Source organism: Stomoxys calcitrans, chromosome 4, assembly GCF_963082655.1.
Source record: "Stomoxys calcitrans chromosome 4, idStoCalc2.1, whole genome shotgun sequence".
Lineage (NCBI taxonomy): Eukaryota > Metazoa > Arthropoda > Insecta > Diptera > Muscidae > Stomoxys > Stomoxys calcitrans.
The window spans coordinates 134,995,545-135,013,951 of record NC_081555.1 but is presented as its reverse complement, the minus strand read 5'-3'; the positions used below and the strand labels follow the sequence as shown (position 1 = coordinate 135,013,951).

The window sequence follows — 18,407 nt, the reverse complement described above, 5'->3', positions numbered from 1 at the left end:
TTCGCATCTAACAGATACCGGCACTTAGGTGGAGACACAATACCATGCATCGACCAACTTTGAGGAGTGGTATTGAAAACAATTAAGGATTTTGTAGGTAGCACGGAATTCCTTACTTAACATTTTCTTTTTAGAGCACACAACAAGCCGTTTACTGGCTTAGGTGTTTGTCCATAGTGGCATGGGGCGGATTAATATCTGCCCCCTCTTTTCAATCTTACCTAACCTAACATGGTGTCAGAGATTGGAGAAGTTGCGCAGAAGGACAAAGAGCATGGAAAACCATTCTAAGTTCGGCTAATGGGACAAATTTTCTATTGGGTTGCCCAAAAAGTAATTGCGGATTTTGTAAAAGAAGGTAAATACATTTTTAATAAAACTTCTTCTAAGTTTAATCAAATATACTTTTTTTACACTTTTGTTCTAAAGCAAGCTAAAAGTAACAGCTAATAACTGACAGAAGAAAGAATGCAATTGCAGAGTCACAAGCTGTGAAAAAATTTGTCAACGCCGACTATATGAAAAATCCGCAATTACTTTTTGGTCAACCCAATATTATAGCGAATTAAAGTAAAAGGATTCTGATTGCGACTGATGTATGTGACTGTGGCAGACCTGAGGGCTGGAGGCATGTATTGACAGAATGGCCGTCCTATGCTGAAATTGGTGTTCCTGTGGTGTTGGTCTTCCGTGAAGGGACGATTTGGAGTCTAACTGTAATTACTTTCGGGGTCGAAAAGAGACTTTTGGAGCCCCTGGAACTTTAGTTCCAGCATGAATGCGGCGAAAAATGTTGTTGGATACAGAGCTGCGGAGTCTGGCTCTGGCTGGACCCCGGGTCGGAGTGTTATTCTGGAGTCAGAGAATTAAGCTGGAGTGGGAGAGCTATTCGGGGTCGGGGGAAGTGGCCTCAACTCCGAACCGAAGTCCGACCCCGACTCAATAGTCTGAATTCGGCTCAATAGTTCGACTCTGACTTCAAAGTTTCGATTCTGGTCGACTCCGCGGTCCTGGTTGGATAGACTCATTCTATTCAAGGGTGAATAGAATGAATAGTGTCTCGCCTCGCTTGAGCCGTCATTGCCTGCATATGCGTTAGACATTGACATATCCTGTCCCATTAACATAACCTAACACAATTTGTAGCTTTATAATGGGAGAAGCGGCTCTAGTCTACTGCTACGGGCGTTAAATTTCCCCATTTAGCTACGCGTCTGTCGTTGACTAACAAAAGAAATTTTTGTTTTTGCCACATTTCAAATTAAAATTTTCATTTAATTATTCAATTGTGAATCAAATGAAGCTTAAATGTTGTTGAAATCCAACGTTTTTGCACTACTCTCATTTCTAATTCAGCAATCAACTAAAACAGTGTGAATATCCATATGAATGTAATCAAAGTCCTAAGCCATTATAATTAAAAATTCAGCACATTTGTCATTTAGTTGAACATGTCAATGTGAATTGCGATGCAAGCAATTGTCAACTAAATGGATAAATTAAAAATTCATAGTTTGCTGAGTTCCTACAATCAGCGAAAATTGTCATATGAAATAGTCCTTGCAGCGAAAGAAAAATAATTGGTCGTTGCTCTCTTATCAGTCGACAGCGGTCAACACAATTGAAATTTAGTTTAGATTGGTATTTTAACAAGTTTTTCAAACTTAAACAAAGTTCAATTGTTGGCCAATTATTGTAATGCGTGGAGGAATGAATGCAGCTGCTGATGGTCATTTTCACTTTGTTTGCTACAAATTGCCCTGTGAAATAAAACCAAATTATGAGGGCAATTTGATACGAAGTGTAGTGTGTGTGAATTGTTTTCTGGGGCCATGGCTGGGGGTTTGAGCAAAAGGCAATATGAGGTGCCATTCGATGTGAGATGGTGCAAAAACAGTTATTTTATGCTAGCACCCATTTGAATGGGTCAATTTACAGTGTTTTTCTACTCAATCTTAAAAGCCAAATCTTGACCACAACAGGCAAGGAGGTCTAAGGGTTCAAAACAACAAAGAACTCAACATTTTGTTGATGCAAATGCAAATTTTGCCGATGAATATTCCATTAAGGAAAAGGGGCAAACTTCTAAAATATCAATGGGTGACTTAAGCTCAATGATAAGGTGCCCGAATCGCATTACCAATCTCTCTGAAAATAGATATCAAATTCGTTCTTTAATCCCAAATACCGTTGATTTGTGTTCATATTGCCGTAGTCGGAAATAAAGTCCAGTTAAGGGGATGCTTTAGGGCGCACCCCCAAAAACTGGGCTTCAAAATTGGATATCAGATTTGTTCTCTACTCTCAAATAACTTTCATTTGACTCCAATATTGTCATATTGGGTCTATTAACCAATATGACGTATTTTTAGGGGGAAAAGCGCCACCTAGACTTGAACGCAAATTTTATTTTTCGCCACCATCCAATATCTAAAAATTTTATAACCTATGTTTCCTTCCACAAAAACCTAGACAATCTGTGAAAAGGTTAAGAAAATTGGTTCAGCCGTTTTTGATTCTACGAAACAAACAAACAAACCGAGTCTTATAGAGTCATTACGGATCATATGGCCATTTGGGGCGTTTTTGGTGGGTGAGATGTTCCCCTACACTTTGGTCAGATTTTGTATGCCAGATTCGTAATCTACTACCGAATACCTTTCATTTGAGCCCCATATTGATATGGACGTCAAATTTGTCTGCTTTTAGAAGTTTTGGGGCTAAGGCGACTTCCTGGGTAATTGGATACAATTTTTAATACCATATTCGTATTCTACTCTTCAATACCTCCCATTTCCGATAACAACAAATTATAAAGCGTATTTCTTTATCCTGACTATATTCGTAATCTACTTTTTTTGCTGCAACATGGTAATGATCCGAATCTATGTATATTTGCTCCACGGACCCATCGTACATCTAACACCCTAGATGAATGCCTTCCATCTATCACATCGTGATCAATTTGGTTTCTAGGGTGACAGCCATGTGGCTTTGTGTCCGTTACTTCAAGAGCGTTAATTCCAATTTTGATGAAGCCCATTTTTGGCCTAATGGGTTCGTCAATAAGCAAAATATGTGTTATGGGTCAGGTGAAAATCTACATGTGCTGCACCAATCAACACTTCATCTACAAAAAATAACTGTTTGATGAGGTTTGTATGTCGGCGACGTCATTGGACCATACTTTTTCGTCGACGAAAGGCAGCGTGCTCACTGATTATTTTTGGCCTAAATTAGATGATGATGTCCCTAAACGACATGTGGTTTCAACAGGACGGTGACGCAAGCTACAAACCACACGTTACAACCGATTTATTGAATAGTTAGTTTGATGATCGTTTTATCACAAGAAATGACCCAGTTGAGTGGGCGCCTCGCTCGTGCGATTTGAAAGCTAGACTATTTTCTTTGGTCCACTGGTCTATGCCAAGAAGTCAACGACGATGGAGTCAAAATTGAACGGAATATAACGGAATCGGTTTATATGGGAGCTATATCGGGATAGGAACCGAATAGACCCATACTTGGCACAGCTGCTAATGGTCAAACCAAAACACTTCATGCAAAATTTAAGCCAAGTCGGATTATAATTGCACCCTCTATCGCCCCAAGAAGTCAAGATCCGAAATTGGTTTATACAGGAGCAGTATCACAGTAGTTGGTGGTCAAACAAAAACACTTCATACAAAATTTAAGCCAAATCGGATAAGAATTGCACCCTCTAGCGGCTCAAGAAGTCAAGATCCGAGATCGGTTTATATGGGAGCTATATCAGGTTATTAACCGATTTGGACTTGACTTGGCAGTGTTGTTGGAAGTCAAATTAAAGCACTTGGTGCAAAATATCAGCCAAATCGGTTAAGAATTGCGCCGTCTAGTGGCTCAAGAAGTCAATATGCGATATCGGTTTATATGACAGCTATACCAAAACATGGGTCAATTCGGCTCATTTACAATCCCAACCGACCTGCACTAATAAGAAGTATTTGTGCAAAATTTCAAGCACTTAGCTTTACTGCTTCGAAAATTAGCGTGCTTTCGACAGACAGACGGACGGACATGGTTAAATCGGCTCAGAAAGTCAAGACGATCAAGAATATACATACTTTGTTGGGTCTCGGATCAATATTTCGATGTGTTACAAACGGAATGACGAAATTAATATACACCCATCCTATGGTGTAGGGTACAAAAAGTCTTTATTGTAAACCCGATAAGTATACCGATTTTGGTCGAAATAGGTTTAAACTTAGGCATGTAGCCCATGCCATGGCTGCCAAGGATTATTTTCGTTGTATTTGGACTAATCCTCACAAAATTTTGCTCGTTAGGATTTTTTTCTGTCTTTAGATCACTGATGATGGGAGAATTGATTGAGGATGGGAGCAGCTCATACCATCGCGGTATAATCGAGGCGACGATAGGAAACCTGGAAGGTATGGAAGAGGTTTCCAATCGGATACCTGAGATGAACCTTGAAGTCGAGTGCGAGGCACTGCTGCCATCGGCACAGTCTTGGATTGACGCAACCTTAGTATTGCCATCAGGAAGATCATATAACACGGATGGATCAAAGCTGGAGGACAGAGTGGGCCTGGGAGTTTACATTGAGAACCCAGGGACTGAGATCTGTTTTAGACTGCCTGACCATAATACGGTCCTGCAGGCGGAGATCGGGCATATCACGGAATGCGTGAAGAATGTCCAGTGTGAACATCTTTTCCGACAGTAAAATTGCCATAATGGCAATAAGAATCAGGACGGTAAGGTCACGAACAGTCTTGCAGTGTAAGAAGCAGATTAATGCCTTCTCTGAGGATGGCAAAATCCGTATCGTTTGGGTGCCGGGCCATAACGGAGTAAGGGGAAAAGAAAGGTCAGACGATATGAAGGTGAAGGCCAGAGCACTGCCGTCAATAGTTTTGGTTAACCTGAAGCCTTTCGGGTTGACGCAGTCCGAGTTAAGGGAGTGGGCGACGAATGCGAATGCAACATTGTGGAACAGTGGAATTGTCGGTAGGACGGCGAAAGTCTTATGGGGGGATCCAGATCGTGAGAAGACGAGGCTATTACTGAAAGGAAGCAAGAAGGAGGTCAGTATTGTTAGTGGTATCATAACGGGACACATAGGACTACGAGCTCACTTGTGTAAAATCGGTGCGGCAAGTGATAGCATGTGTAGGGCATGCGGGAAAGATGATGTGGCGTTTGAGCTTTTCCTTTGTCATTGCCCGGCTTTCGCGTCTAACAGATACCGGCACTTAGGTGGAGACACAATACCAGGCATGAACCAACTTAGGGGAGTGGTAGTGAAAACAATTAAGGATTTTGTAAGTAGCACGGAATTCCTTACTTAAAATTTTCTTTTTAGAGGTTACTTTATAGTTTTTATAGCGCACAACAAGCCGTTTACTGGCTTAGGTGTATGTCCATTATGGCATGAGACGGATTAATATCTGCACTCTCTTTTCAATCTAACCTTACTTTACTCCATCGAAAATTAGTGTGCTTTCGACAGACAGACGAACGGACGGACATGGCTCAATCGACTCAGAAGGACAAGGCGACCGGAAGAGGAGGAGGAAAGGAGAGGATTTGGACTGTACTTGGCACAATTTTTGGTTTTTGCTTCGTCATAACAGAACACCACATGAAAAATTTCAGCCATATCGGACAAAAATTTCGACTTGTAAGGGCTCAAGAAGTCAAATCGGGAGATCGGTTTATATGGGAGGTATATTAGGTTCTTGACCGATATGGACCGTACTTGGCACAGTTGTTGGAAGTCATAACGAAACACTACATGCTCAATTTCAGTCTAATCGAACAAAAGTTGCGGATTGTAAGGGTTCAAGAAGCGTTCGACCTTTATCGTGATTTCGACAGACGGACGAACATGGCTAGATCGACTTAGATCGTCGAGAGGATCAAGAATATATATACTTTATGGGGTCTTAGACGAATATTTCGAGGTGTTACAAGCGGAATGACTAGATTAGTACACCCCCATCCTATGGTGGGTAATAATTTGGTGATTTGTTGACCGCTACTTTCAAAATGTTTCTAGAAGGGATCTTTTGTGACTCTTCGGATCCTCGGTGAATTCCATATCAATCGGTCGAGATTAAGACATATGTAGCTGCCATATAAATGTATCTCCCGATTTTCACTTTCGGGGCCTTTGCAAGCGCATGTATCAATCGATTGCCCCAACATTGTGCACAAGGATTTCCTCTATGACACAAAATGTACGGTTTTTAGTTGAAATTCTTCATTTCAAATTTAAGCAAATTTTAATTTCGAAGACTTAGCCTGCATACCCAAAGTGGGGTAGGGCATCAAATGGTGGGCTTTGCCCGACTTTAGCCCATCCTTACTTGCAAATAGAGATTTGGTTAAGAAATATTCTTAAAAGTAATTTTTCTAGGAAGTAATTTTTGTCATTTTGGTTCAACACACTGTGCCTTCACCGATATTGCCAGTGTTGATGAGGTTTAGCAGAACTGTGCGACTGTTTTTGGTAAAAGTTTTCAAGTACACATGTATGCGAGTGTGAGTGTGTGTCCATGTTGGGAAAGTGAATGAGCGTATAAAACCCAAGAGCATCATCGTTGTTGTCGTTAAAAGCAAGGAATTGAAGCTGCTCATTTGAACGTTTTTATTGAAAAATTCGTTTGACGACAAACAACATAAAGTCAAACGGACACGGATACGGATACGGCCACGGACTCGGACACCGGAAACATCACCACATATCGCACTATTTGAAGGCGACAACATTTTGCGCAAGCAAAAAAAAAAAACAAACGAAAGTGTTAAGTGCTGTTGTGTCACCCTGCTGCCCCCAAAGAGGAGTGAAAAGCAATTTGTTTCTTGGCCGGAACAATGTCATCGGAGAGCATTCATACATGGCAGGCATTTAAGAACCACTGGATTATATGGAAATGTTGCGGCTTACGGCCACCGGGACGTGACTCCATATGGTTTAAGCCATACATTGTTTATGCCGTCCTCTTAAATGTCACGGTCACCTTATGTTTTCCCACCTCGCTGATTGTGGATTTAATACTCTCGAAAAGTCTGGAGGAATTGTGCGAAAATCTCTATGTGACCATTACAGACGTGATTTGCAATATCAAGTTTATCAATGTTTTTACGGTGCGTCAAAAATTGTTGCAAGTACGCACAATTGTGGAGCGTTTGGATATGAGGGCCAAAACGCCCGAACAGAGGCACGAACTGAAGTGTGGCATTAGGACAGCTAAAAAATGTTTTACGATATTTTCGCGTTTTTATGCTTGCGCTGTCATTACCAGCCAATTGGTGGTTTATCTTTCGAGTGAGCGTGTCCTTATGTATCCCGCCTGGTTTCCCTGGGATTGGAGAGCTACGCAACGTAATTTTCTATTTGCCCATTGCTATCAGGTGTATGCAGTTTCAGTGCAGACATTGCAAAATCTTGGCAGTGACACCTATCCTCAGGCCTATATAGTGGTGCTGATAGCTCACATTAGAGCTTTGGCTTTGAGAATTAAAGATTTGGGCTCCCATAGCTCTACGAGGGAGGATGCATCAAAGGAAGATGCATTGTATAGGGAATTGGTGGCATGCGTTAAGGATCATGAGACTATACATGAGTAAGTACATGCTGATATTGGGAAGATAAAGGGACAAATGGTGGAATCTTTTACAAACTCCCCCATGAATGGCATTTTTCATCGATTTAGCTATGTTCGTCTGTCTGTCTGTCTATCCGTATGTCTGTCCATGGTAATTTGTGTACAAAGTACAGATCGCAATTTTCATCCGATCGTCTTCAAATTCGGTACAGACATGTTTTTTCGGCCTAGAGACGAAGCCTATGAAATTGGAAAAAATCGGTGCAGATTTGAATATAGCTCCCATATATATGTTCGTCCGATTTCTAGTAATAATGCAATAATATGGTCATTTGTTAACCGATTCTCTCCGAAATTTGGCAAGAAGAACTTTCTTATGACTTTCGATATTGGTGGCGAATTTCATAGAAATCGGTTCAGATTTAGATATAGCTTTCATATATATGTTCGTCCGATTTGCAGTAATATAGAAATAAAATGGTCATTTGTTACCCGATTCTCTCGAAATTCGGTGAGAAGGATTTTTTCTTAACTCTCGACATTACTGGTGATATATGAGATATATCTTTAATATATATATCGTCCGATTTTCACTCCTAGAGCCACTGCAAGCGCATTTATTGACCAATCTTCCCAAAACTTTGAACAACTCTTTCTTCGATGACTTTAACAATATCTGTAAAGTTTGCTCGAAATCGGTTCAGATTTAGACATAGCTCCCATATATGTGTTCGTCTGATTTGCAGTAATAATGCTATAAAATGGACATTTGTTAACCGTTTCCTTTGAAATTTGGTAGGAAGGATTTTCTCTTGAATTTCGACATTACTGGTAAATCGGTCCAGATTTATTGGGTTGCCCAAAAAGTAATTGCGGATTTTTCATATAGTCGGCGTTGAGAAATTTTTTCACAGCTTGTGACTCTGTAATTGCATTCATTCTTCTGTCAGTTATCAGCTGTTACTTTTAGCTTGCTTCAGAAAAAAAGTGCAAAAAAAGTATATTTGATTAAAGTTCATTCTAAGTTTTATTAAAAATGCATTTACTTTCTTTTAAAAAATCCGCAATTACTTTTTGGGCAACCCAATAGATATAGCTGCCATGAGGAAGACTTTTAAAGAAAAATCGTTCGTTAAAAAATATGTATCTATCTGCGTTGCGGAGAATATACGTATTGGATGAACCATGACCAGTATGAGCTATATGGCGAAGTTATCAGGTACTTTGTTGACTGCCTTAGAACGTTTGGTCCACTAGTCAAATTCGTAATAAATTTCTAGGTTAGGTTTGAGTGGCAGTCTGCCATCAGACTCACTTAGACTTTTTCGTCCATTGTGGTACCACTGTAACGGAAAAAGGAAGATGCTTTCTAATTCCTACTATTGAGCCATTCAGATCGCTTTGAAAAGCCCAAAAACTTGCGAATGTTCACATCCGCTAAATCAGACAGGTTCTTAAAGAAATGAGAACCTTAAGTGAAACTCATTCTGACTGCCAGTGCGGGACACACACATAGAAGGTGTTCTATAGTCTCTTCGATGTCCTCACAGCTTCTGCAAAAGTCGTTGCAGACAACCTGTAGTCTGTCAGCATGTTTTCTGCTTAGACAGTGACCTGTCATGACGGCCATAATGACTGAGACGTATGTCCTTGCCAGTGACAGCAAAGCGGTAGATCTCTTCAAGACTATATTAGGCCACATAGTTTTGGAATGCTCACAGCCCCAAAACTATTGAAGGGTACCAGTACGACTTTTGATTTCTAAGTGCCTCTATATTCTCATTTTTCAAACAACTACTTTCGTGATGTTATTTTATACTCTCCACCATAGGATGGGGGTATACTAACATCGTCATGCCGTTTGTAACATATCGAAATATTGGTCTGAGACCCCATAAAGTATATATATTCTTGATCATCGCGACATTTAATGTCGATCTAGCCATGTCCGTCCGTCCCTCCGTCCGTCCCTCCGTCCGTCCGTTCGTCTGTCTGTCGAAAGAACGCTATCTCTCGAAGGTGTAAAGCTAGCTGCTTGAAATTTTGCACAAATACTTCTTTATGGTGTAGGTCGGTTGGGATTGTAAATGGGCCATATCGGTCCATGTTTTGATATAGCTGCCATATAAACCGATCTTGGGTCTTAACTTCTTGAGCCTCTAGAGTGCGCAATTCTTATCCGATTGGAATGAAATTTTGCACGCCGTGTTTTGTTATGATATCCAAAAACTGAGCCAAGCATGGTTCAAATCGGTCCATAACGTGATATAGCTAACATATAAACCGATCTTGGGTCTTGACTTCTTGAGCCTCTAGAAGGCGCAATTCTTAACCGATTTGGCTGAAATTTTGCATGACGTATTTTATTCTTACTTTCAACAACTGTGCTAAATAAGGTTCAAATCGGTTCATAACATGATATAGCTGCCATATAAACCGATCTGGGATCTTGACTTCTTGAGGCTCTAGAGGTCGCAATTATTATCCGATTTGCCTGAAATTACGACGGATCCTCTCATTACCATCAACATACGTGTTTATTATGGTCTGAATCGGTCTATAGCCCGATACAGCTCCCATATAACTCTCTATTTTACTTCTTGAGCCCCCAAAGGGCGCAATTCTTATTCGAATTGGCTGACATTTTACACAGGTCTCCAACATAAAATATAATTGTGATCCAAACCGGACCATATCTTGATATCGCTCTAATAGCAGAGCAAATCTTTTCTTATATCCTTTTTTGCCTAAGAAGAGATGCCGGGAAAAGAACTAAATAAATGCGATTCATGGTGGAGGGTATATAAGATTCGGCCCGGCCGAACTTAGCACGCTTTTACTTGTTTTATACTCTCCACCATAGGATGGGGGTATACTATCGTCATGCCGTTTGTAACACATCGAAATATTGGTCTAAGAACCCATAAAGTATATATATTCTTGATCACCATGACATTTTCATAACCTGATATAGCTGCCATATAAACCAATCTGGGATCTTGACATTATGAATCTCAAGTGGGTGCAATTCTCATCCGATTTGACTGAAATTTTGTATAAAGTGTTTTGTTTTGTTTGTTTGTTCCAACAGCTATGCCAAGTATGGTCTTTATCGGTAAACACCCAGCCTATGATGGTGGGTGGCTATCCACCATGGGTCGCATTTGTCAAGTTTTGGAGTCAATGGAGTCAGATTTTCTTAATAGGTAGTCACTTAAGAATCTAAATCGAAAAATAGGTTATATGGCAGCTACGACAGGTTATGAAACGGTTTTGACTATACTTTGCACAAATGTTTTGAGGTAATAGTTGATGTCAATGCGCAAAATTTCAAATCGGGTAAAAATTGCGCATTCTACAGGCTCATAAAGTACAATAGGGAGATCGGTTTATATGGGAGCTAAATCAGGTTATAGACTGATTCAGATCGTACTTGGCACGAATATTGGAGGATACAGTGGAAGTCATTGTGCGAAATTTAAGTCAAATTGGCTAAGAATTGGGCACTCTAGGGGCTCAAGAGTTACATTCGAGAGATCGGTTTACATAGGAGCTATATCAGGTTATGAATTGATTCAGGCCTTACATACCACGAATGTTGAAAATCATAGTAGAGGTCATTGTGCGAAATTTCAGTCAAATCGTGAAACAATTTTAAGTAGCTAACTTCACCTGTTCTCCCGCTATCGTGATTTCCACAGACGGACGGACATGGCTAGATCGACTCAGAATGTTGAGCCGATACGGAATACCCGTATATATACGTTATAGTTTTCTAGATCAAAATTTCTAGGTGTAACAAAGGTAATGACTAGATTGGTATACGATATCCCATTCTATGGTAGATGGTATAAAAATTTTCATTGAACTAAATTTATTTTTAACATGTAAGGAAGGGCTAAAGTTGGGCAAAGTCGGCCTTTACAAAGAAAATCTAAGCCATGAATTCGGTGCTACTTACAAAATCCTTAATTTTTTTCCATCCCACGCCCCTTAGTTGGTTCAAGCCTGGTATTGTGTCCCCACCTAAGTACGGGTTTCTTTTAGTTGCGAAAGCCGGGCAATGATATAGGAAATGCTCAAATGTCTCATCATCTTCCCCACATGCCCTACAAATGCTATCACTTGCCGCACCGATTGTGCATAAGTGGGCTCGTAGTCCTATGTGTCCCGTTATGGTACCAAAAGACTTTCTTCTTACTTCCATTCATTAGGATAGGATTTTCGCCGTCCTACTGACTGTTTCGCTGTTCCACAGCGTTCGTCGCCCACGCCCTTAACTTCGTTCCCCACATGCCCTACACATGCTATCTCTTGCCACACCAATTTTGCATGAGTGAGCTCGTAGTCCTATGTGTCCCGTTATGATACCAAAAGCTATACTGACCTTCTTCTTACTTCCATTCAGTAATAGCCTCGTCCTCTCACGATCCGGATCACCCCATATGATTTTCGCCGTCCTACTGACTGTTTCGCTGTTCCACAGCGTTCGTCGCCCACGCCCTTAACTCGGAGTACGACGTTTGCCCTTTCATTCCCCCTTACTCCGTTATTACCCGGCATCCAAACAATGCGGACCGTGCGATCTTCAGAGAAAGCTTTAATCTCCTTCTTACATTACGAATTGTTCATGATCCTATCGTCCTGGTTATTATTGCCCTTATGGCCATTTTATTGTCCGTAAAAATTCTCATACTCCACGTGCCCGCGTTAACACTACAGCACTTCGAACATTCTATGATCGCCAGGATCTTCGGCTGCCGGAACGTATTATAGTCAGGCAGTCTTACACAGATCTCAGTCCCTGGGTTCTCAATGTAGATTCCGAGGCCCACTCTATCCTGTAGTTTTGACCCATCCGTGTAATATTTCTTTCAGATGGCAATACTAGGATTCCGTCAGTTTAAAACTGTGCCGCTGGCAGCAGTGACTCGCATTCGACTTCAAGGTTCTTCTCAGGTATCCGATCAGAAACCTCTTCCCTTCCTTCCAGGCTTCCTATCGTCGCCTTGATTATACCGCGATGATATATGCTGCTCCCATTCTCCCATCGCCTTAAGTCTCATAGCTGCAATGGCTGCCTCACACTTAATCTGTATGTCAATGGGTCGGGTATCGAAGATAGTCTCCAGTGCCCTAGTGAGAGTGGTCCTCATCGCTCCGCCTATACCAAGACAACATGTTCTCTGAACCTGTTGTATGGTCCTTATGTTGTACTTTTTCCCCATAGCAGTCCACCAAACTGCTGAGGTACATACCCCTCTGTTTCCTTCGTCGTGCCCCGGATTGCTTGCTCGGTCTGCTTGCGAGCTTAGCAAAGCCATCGCTGTCCTCGAATCGAGAAATGATTCGGCTGCGATGACTGCTTCATTAACACTCTTGCTGTCTGAATCCGAGTCAGAAATACCACCTTTACTTAAAGGCTGGGGACGAACTGTACATCCCTCTGGTTTATCCGTAACTTCCTCATTAATTAGTCTGACGACTAGTTGTGCACTTGAATAATTAATTTCGACTACAGGTGCCAAGGCACCCACGTCTTTAGGAGGGGATTAACAACATGCTGCGGTCTGACGCCACCACCGCAGCTGGTGGGTCTTTGGAGCCCATTTCTAGCCAACTTCAAAAAGACTTTAAAATTTTTCGTAATAGGTAGTACCTATTCCGAGATACGGCTGCTATAATAATACTTTCACGCAAATATTTTATTATACCCTCCACCATAGGATGGGGGTATACTAATTTCGTTATTCTGTTTGTAACACCTCGAAATATGCGTCTGAGACCCCATAAAGTATAATATTCTTGATCGTCATGTCCTTCTGAGTCGATATAGCCATGTCCGTCCGTCTGTCCGTCCGTCCGTTCATCCATCCGTTTGTCTGTCGAAAGCAGGCTAACTTTCGAAGGAGTAAAGCTAGCCGCTTGAAATTTTGCACAAATACTTTTTATCAGTGTAGGTAGGGCTGGGATTGTAAATGGGCCAAATCGTACCATGTTTTGATATAACTGCCATATAAACCGATCTTGGGTCTTGACTTCTTAAGCCTCTAGAGGGCGTAATTCTCGTCCGATTTGATTGAAATTTTGCACGTGGTGATTTGGTATCACTTCCAACAACTGCGCTAAGTATGGTTTAAATCGGTCCATGTTTTGATATAGCTGTATGTATGATTCAAATCGGTTCATAATCTGGTATACCTGCCATATAAACCGATCTTGGCTCTTGACGCGCAATCCTCATCCGATTTGGCTGAAATTTTGCATGAGGTGTTTTGTTATGACTTTCAATAACTGTGCTAAGTATAGCGCTAATCGGTACATAACCTGATATAGCTGCCATTTAAACCGATCTGGGATCTTGACTTCTTGAGCCTCTAGAGGGTGCAATTCTTATCCAATTTGGTTGAAATTTTGTACAAAGACTTCTCCCATGACCTTTAACATACGTATCCAATATGGTCTGAATCGATCTATAGCTTGATACAGCTCCCATATGAACCGATCTCCCAATTTTCTTCATGAGCCCCCACAAGGCGCAATTCTTATCCGAATGAACTGAAATCTCGCACAATGACTTCTACAATGTTCAGCATTCATTTATGGTCCGAATCGGACTATAACTTGATATAGCTCCAATGGCATAACAGTTCTTATTCAATATTCTATGTTTGCCTTGAAAGAGATATCGCGCATAGAACTCGACAAATGCGATCCATGTTGGAGGGTATATAAGATTCGGCCCGGCCGAACTTAGTACGCTCTTACTTGTGTAACATTTAACTCTTTTGTCATTCTATATCTTTTGCCAGACTTTATCTTACAATCCAAGAATGCATATCAGGCACATGTTTGGCCCAATTTGTTGCCACTGGCTTGGCTCAATGCACCATTGGCGTTTATGTCCTCTATGTGGGTGCGGATTTTTCACGTCTCTTGAATAGCTGCATGTTCTTTGGTGCAATTACAATTGAAATTCTTATTCTATGCTATTTTGGCGATTTGTATTGTCGTGCAAATGATTTTCTAATCGATGCCATATATGAATGTAATTGGATGGATCGCGATGAGGAATTTAAGAAGGCCATTTTGTTGTTGTTACAACGTTCACAGCAATCGAATTGTTTAAGAGCTGGCAATATAATACCAGTACGATTGCCAACATTTGTTAAGGTATGTATTTTTGTATGTATGTAGTATGTGAGTGTGAGGGAAATTCCATAACAAATAGTAACGCAATTCTGGACAAAGAAATTCCAGAACAGCAATATTCAATTTGAATATTGCAAATGTAAGAAAATTTTGCAAAGACTGGTGTAGAGTGGGAATAGACAACGTCAAAAGTTTGGAAAATAAAATTTTTTAAATTTTGGGAAAGTTAAAAAATCTTTTCCAAACTACCTATTTTGTCTTGGAGTACCCGTCATTCAATTTAACTTAAAATAACTCAATTTCTTATAACTATTGGGTTTTCCAATAAGGACTTGACAATTTTTTTTTTAACGAAACACAAACCATATTTCAAAATCTCTATTGCCAGCTTGAATTACAATCAGAACGGAGAGGGAAGTACAATTCGGAGCAGAGCGGTCCATATTGGACATGTATGTTGAAGGTCATAGGAGAAGTCGTACAAAATTTCTGCCAAATCTGAGAGACTTGCGCCCTCTAGAGACTCAAGAAGTCAAGATGCAAGATCGGTTTATATGGCAGCTATATCAGGTTATGTACCGATTTGCGCTATACTAAACACAGTTGTTAGGAGTCATAACAAAACATCTCATGCAAAATTTGAGCTAAATCGGATGAAGATTGCGCCCTCTAGAGGCTCAAGAAGCCAAGATCCAAGATCGATTTATATGGCAGCCAAACCAGGTTGTGATCCGATTTAAACTATACATAGCACAGTTGTTGGAAGTGATACAAAACACTTCATGCAAAATTACAGCCTAATCGGATAACAATTGCGCCCTCTAAAAGCTAAAGAAGTCAAGACCCATGATCGGTTTATATGGCACCTATATATCAGGTTATGAACCGATTTGAGCCATACTTAGCACAGTTGTTGGAAGTGACACCAAAACACCACGTGCGTCCTCTAGAGGCTCAAGGAGTCAAGACCCAAAATCGGTTTATATGGCAGCCAATCAAAAATAAAAACTTTTGCCGGAGCGGGAAAAAGGCACCCGTTCCGGAACCTTGAATGGAACTAGACTTCATTTATATGGCCACCGAAGACACTTTTGTCAATGCATTGGACCAATTTTCGGTGGTACTCGGCCTAACATTTCAGCCGAAACGGTCGCTAAATTTCAGCAGAAACGGTCACTCTGAGCTCTTCGAACGTCGCACAGTGAGAGAAAATCGAAAAAAACTAGTTAAAAATATGCCATGTGAGAACGGGTAGAAATTTGAAATAGTTAGAACTGAGGTGTTATCGAGATGTGCAAAATTTCAAGGCCCTAGGTTGTCCGGGCTCCTTTTGCCAGGCCCATAAATTTGTTCACCTCTATATATATCAAAAAGTTGTTCAGGATGCCAAATCTTTATTTATGGTTTGTTGTATGGCTTGTCCTGGCACCGTCCTGTTGATACCACATGTCGTCCAGGTGCATATCTTCCAATTCAGGTTAAAAATAATCAGTGGGCATGATGCGGACATTCAGGATAACGTGATGATTGACAAGGTCGACGATGAAGTATGGCTCAATGACGCCGTCGGCATGCAAACTGCACCAAACAGTTGTTTTAGGTGGATGAAGTGTTTATTTGAGAAGCACATGTGGATTTTGACCTGACCAACAACTTATATATTGTTAATTGATGATGTTATTCATCACTGAAGATGATTTTGCCGTTAAAGTAGCGGTCACGGAATCAGAACTTCGGTAGTAACCGTATATGATTAGCAAACTTTGTTCCTTCGTGTACTTTACCATGATGAAAATGCTGAGTTTATTGAATAAATTGACAGTGACGTGATTCGATGATTAGTGTAGGAGGGCGTTCACAAATTAGATTCAAAGTTTTCAAGTCCCTATTGGAAAACCCTTTTTTTATGCAATCTCTTTCACATATCACATCCTACTGACTAATATGTCCTTTTGAATTACAAAGACATCTGTTAAGCTTTAGGCTTTTCCATACACATTAACCCCAATGTTAATAACTGGGCTATTTTACAGTATGATTTTCAATTCACTTAATTTTGCAATCACAAACCCGATAATTATTACTTATTTAAATGGTAGTAATTAATTATGCATTTATTGGGCTATGTAAACACAGGACGAAGGTCAGTCACTGGTTGGTCAGTAGGTTGTTCGATGTTGGTTTGACATTGGGCACTGAACACTGGCTGGGATGGAATACAAATTTAATAATACCTCTCACATGTTTATTCAATTACAGATTATGAAAACTGCATACTCGGCATTCACCGTATTAAATGAGGTTAATTAAATTGCAATTCGCCCGCCCCAATGATATGCAAACAGCCAATTCAAAGAAGATACATTTAGCTATAATGTAATATTATAATATAAAAAAATCAATGTTATATTAAATTATTAAATCTTCTCGCTTTATTTGGTATGTGTTAGTTTAATTGCACGATTGAAATAATAAAACCATTGAGGAAAGGCAAAATTCGAGAGCATTTGCTTATTTAATACTCTAATCAAGTCTATCTACTGCCTTTAGTACGTAGAACTTGTGTCTAAATCTAGTCTGACTTTAATTTTGTATATCTATTGAAATATCGAATATGGATTTATTGGATAAATACCCAATAAATACCTTTTTTTTAGTTTTTATTTGGGTATTTATAATTTTGCGGATATCTTGGCCATAAAATTATTTTCCAAACTATTTTTGATGATCTCGTATTCTTTGTATATAAACCTAATCTTGTGATCTCATAAAATTGGATTTTTTATATGTAGCCGCTATATAGACCTATCACCTGACTTAGAGTCTTGAGGCAATAAATTGGTAATTTTTCATCCGATTTCGATAAAATTTGCCACAGTGAGTTCTGGTAGACCTCTACTCATTTCTGTGAAGTATGGTTCAGATCGAATTATATTTGGATATAGCTGCCATATATACCGAAATCCCGATATAGCGTAATGAGCCTATAAAAGGAGCATTTTTCATCCGATTTCAATGAAATTTGGCACAGCGAGTTCTGCTTTCCCTCTTAACCTTTTTTTAATATCGACAAGACAAGACTATATTTGGATATAGCTGCCATATAGACCGATCCCCCGATATAAAGAATTGAGCCCATAAAAGGAGCATTTTTCATCCGATTCGGATGAGATTTGAACACTCTGCGCCAAATTTCATCGAATTCGGGTAATAAATGGATCTTTTATGGCCTCAATACCATATATCGGGAGATCGGGTGGTCGGTCTTAGGGCAACTATACCCAAATATAGTCCGATCTGAAGCGCACTTCACAGAAATGAATAGGGGTCTAAAAGAATTCACTGTGCTAAATTTCATCGAAATTGGATGAAAAATTACCAATTTATTGTCTCAAGACTTTAAGCCTGGAGATCGGTCTATATAGCGGCTAAAATGCGATTTCAAGAGATCAGAAGGTCAGGTTTACATACAAAGAATAAGAAATCATCGAAAATTTTTTGAAAAATGTTTTTATACCCAAGATATCTGCAAAATTATAAATACCCAGCTTTTGGTTATAAATGGGTAAATATCCGGGTATTTACCCAATTTACCGGGTAAGTACCCTTTGGGTATTTACCCATCGCGCATCT

At 40.1% G+C, this 18,407-nt stretch overlaps 1 protein-coding gene across 1 annotated transcript; it reads left to right on the top strand.

Moving 5' to 3' along the window:
- Nucleotides 1-6,672: 6,672 nt before the first annotated feature.
- On the top strand, nt 6,673-17,115 carry LOC106085211 (odorant receptor 2a-like). The gene is made up of 3 exons (XM_013249336.2): nt 6,673-7,640; nt 14,435-14,795; nt 17,034-17,115. Exons 1-3 carry the CDS (start codon nt 6,889-6,891, stop codon nt 17,082-17,084), a joined length of 1,164 nt encoding a protein of 387 aa, XP_013104790.2. The 5' UTR covers nt 6,673-6,888; the 3' UTR covers nt 17,085-17,115.
- Nucleotides 17,116-18,407: the final 1,292 nt, after the last annotated feature.

What these genes read in the sequence shown, in the direction of transcription:
- LOC106085211 (XM_013249336.2), top strand. Translation starts at nt 6,889, where the DNA reads ATGTCATCGGAGAGCATTCATACATGGCAGGCATTTAAGAACCACTGG. An exon ending in GATCATGAGACTATACATGA is followed by an intron (nt 7,641 to 14,434) that starts GTAAGTACATGC and finishes ATCTTTTGCCAG; the next exon opens with ACTTTATCTTACAATCCAAG. An exon ending in GATTGCCAACATTTGTTAAG is followed by an intron (nt 14,796 to 17,033) that starts GTATGTATTTTT and finishes ATTCAATTACAG; the next exon opens with ATTATGAAAACTGCATACTC.